The following is a 2632-nucleotide window of genomic DNA, read 5'->3' on the forward strand; positions in this document are numbered from 1 at the left end:
TATATATATATATTGTATATAAAAATTAGATGTAATACATTTTACAATTGAAATGTATGAAATGTATGTACGTTTGATTCCTAAATATTTGATAGACCGGAGTTATTGGTTCGCTTCCACACTTACTGATGACGATGATTGTACCTTGCGGTGGTTTGCTGGCGGATTATCTCCGTAAACGTGGCATCATGACAACGACAAATGTTAGGAAGGTCTTCAACTGTGGTGGTTTCGGTATGGAAGCACTCTTTTTCTTAGTGGTGGCTCATGCAACGACATCCGAAAACGGAACTGCGGCTACGGTTGCTCTCGCGATCGGCGTCGCGTGCAGCGGTTTTGCTATCTCTGGTTTTAATGTCAATCATCTAGACATCGCTCCAAGATACGCCAGTATCTTAATGGGCATGTCCAACGGGATTGGTACCATCGCTGGTCTATTAGTTCCTTTCTTCGTGGATAACATCACGGAGAAGAAGGTACTTCTTCGAGCATCTTTCAGAATATTAATTTAATATGTACAAATTAATATTAGAATATAAATTTGTGCAGGACCCACATAGCTGGCGGAACGTGTTTATCATAGCTGCATGTGTTCATATTTTCGGAGTGACGTTCTATGCTATTTTCTGCTCCGGCGAATTGCAACCCTGGGCTGATCCTACTTTAGAAGAACAAAAGAGCTGGAATCCCATGGATGAATTCGGCCAGACAAAACCGCCCGTTCCACCTCCACCAAAAACTATGCAATCCGAATTCATAGTAAGTATGCTTACATAGTAAGTATGCGTAAGCTCAAATTATTAGTAATTATTTACAACGAATATCACGCAGATTCGTTTAAATCATCGCTATCAATTGATAAACTTTAAATAAAATCAAAATTGTTACACACACACACACACACACAAACATATATATATATACTTGCAAATTATACTTGTATATTTTTTGCATTATGAAATGTGATGTGTACTTGAAATTTCAAAATTTATTCTTTCAAAATAATGTATTTATTATTTTAAAAAATAATAAGATTTGAGAGAGAGAAAGAGAGAGAGAGAGAGAGAGAGAGAGAGAGAGAGAGAGAGAGAAACAACTATTTGTTCCAGAAGCAACCGTCCCGAGACGGAAGCGTCACTGACGATTGGAATACTTATGAGCAGTCACCGGCTGAAAATCATCTGTACGCACGACAGGATAGTAAAACTCCCGTGATAAACTATGGCTCGACAGAAACCAATAGCAGCAATCCATTTCACTCAACGAATCCATTCGCTAGCGACGTTAACGCGTCTTTCGTGCAACCACCAGCAACGGACGACTACACATATGACATCGTGCACAATCAACAGTGGAACTGAGAATGCTCGATCACCGGATAGAATAATTGGATACGAGAAAAGCAGACTGCTTCTCTGAGGTTGTAGATCATTCGTATCGTTATACAATAGTTATCAATTCTACATTGGCTCTTCAGACATGCTGCATCTTTATTAAAACTTGAGGCCAGTAAAGAGATCAAATTTCATAATTATACAAATAATTTTGTTTTCATTGAAAAAATATTAAGTCATGAGAATTATTCATTTTTTTCTTTGAGAAAGAAAAATTAATCTTGTTTTGCTCTTAATCTTATTGAACGATAAAAATTAAAAATCATTTTATAGAATTATTTATCATTAATTGAATTTGATTGTGGCATGTTTGAAGATATATCATATGTATAATAAATAAGATTTCAGATAATAGTTATGATTTTGAATTTTACAAATCAAAATACAAATACATTTATTAAATACATTTCTAAGTTACATGCAAAGTATCGATAATCTTCGATAAATATCAGAAAGAGAAAAAAAAGGATTTTTTTTATTGAGCATAACATCTAAAAGCAGAGAATGGCGTTGTGAATATCCACGCGAATAACTCAAAATGATATGGGATCTAAAAATCAAACTCATTACGTTGTTAACTTGGCGAGATTGATTGTTAAATGAATTGACAATTAAATGTACCGCTATGTATTTGTCAAAGACATATTTATGATACTGCTTACAATAATGTGCGATAAACAATTGGAAATGGATATGTATACGTGCACTCCGTTATTTAAATTTTAAAATTGATAATAAGCTATAACTAACTGCAAAAGACAAATTTCTGGTTAAAAAAAAATTCAGCCGGAAGAACATTCTATCTTCATTTTTTATTTACGCATATTTTTACTCTTGGAAGTAAAAGAAGAACAGCTAATCAAAGCTAATTAAGAAACTTAAAAATGTATTTTATGTAATATACATTTAGCCGCGTTTAAATTTATATTTTTTAAACATTTAGAAAGTATGAAGCGTATTGTTAAGACTTGCAAAATTGCAATGCGATAATCGACTATTTTAATTCTTTCTGTGGGATATCACAAAAAGAATGCTCCTTTAATTTATAGAAAAAGATTAAGATATTAATAATCCCTAAGAAATTCTTCAATTTTATAAAATTTTGAAATTTTTTTATTAAGTTATATACCATATTCGCGTGTAATATTAGCAATATGATTTCTTTTATAAAAAAAGAGTATTAATCGCAAGATGCCGCTTATCAATGATGAAATCTGGTATATATATATATATATATA

The 2632-nt window shown here is 32.6% G+C and overlaps 1 protein-coding gene across 1 annotated transcript in view; it reads left to right on the plus strand.

Annotated features, from left to right (window-relative positions):
- Window positions 1-1371, plus strand: part of LOC108691223 (vesicular glutamate transporter 1-like) — a 4159-nt gene extending 2788 nt beyond the window's left edge. Inside the window, exons 6-8 of the mRNA XM_018198894.1 lie at window positions 96-476; window positions 550-759; window positions 1110-1371. Of these exons, the coding sequence (XP_018054383.1) occupies window positions 96-476; window positions 550-759; window positions 1110-1361 (843 nt within the window). The 3' untranslated portion in view covers window positions 1362-1371. The remainder of the gene's footprint in view (window positions 1-95; window positions 477-549; window positions 760-1109) is intronic.
- The last annotated feature ends 1261 nt before the right edge of the window (window positions 1372-2632 follow it).

The sequence above is a fragment of the Atta colombica genome, unplaced genomic scaffold, assembly GCF_001594045.1.
Source record: "Atta colombica isolate Treedump-2 unplaced genomic scaffold, Acol1.0 scaffold42, whole genome shotgun sequence".
Taxonomy (NCBI): domain Eukaryota; kingdom Metazoa; phylum Arthropoda; class Insecta; order Hymenoptera; family Formicidae; genus Atta; species Atta colombica.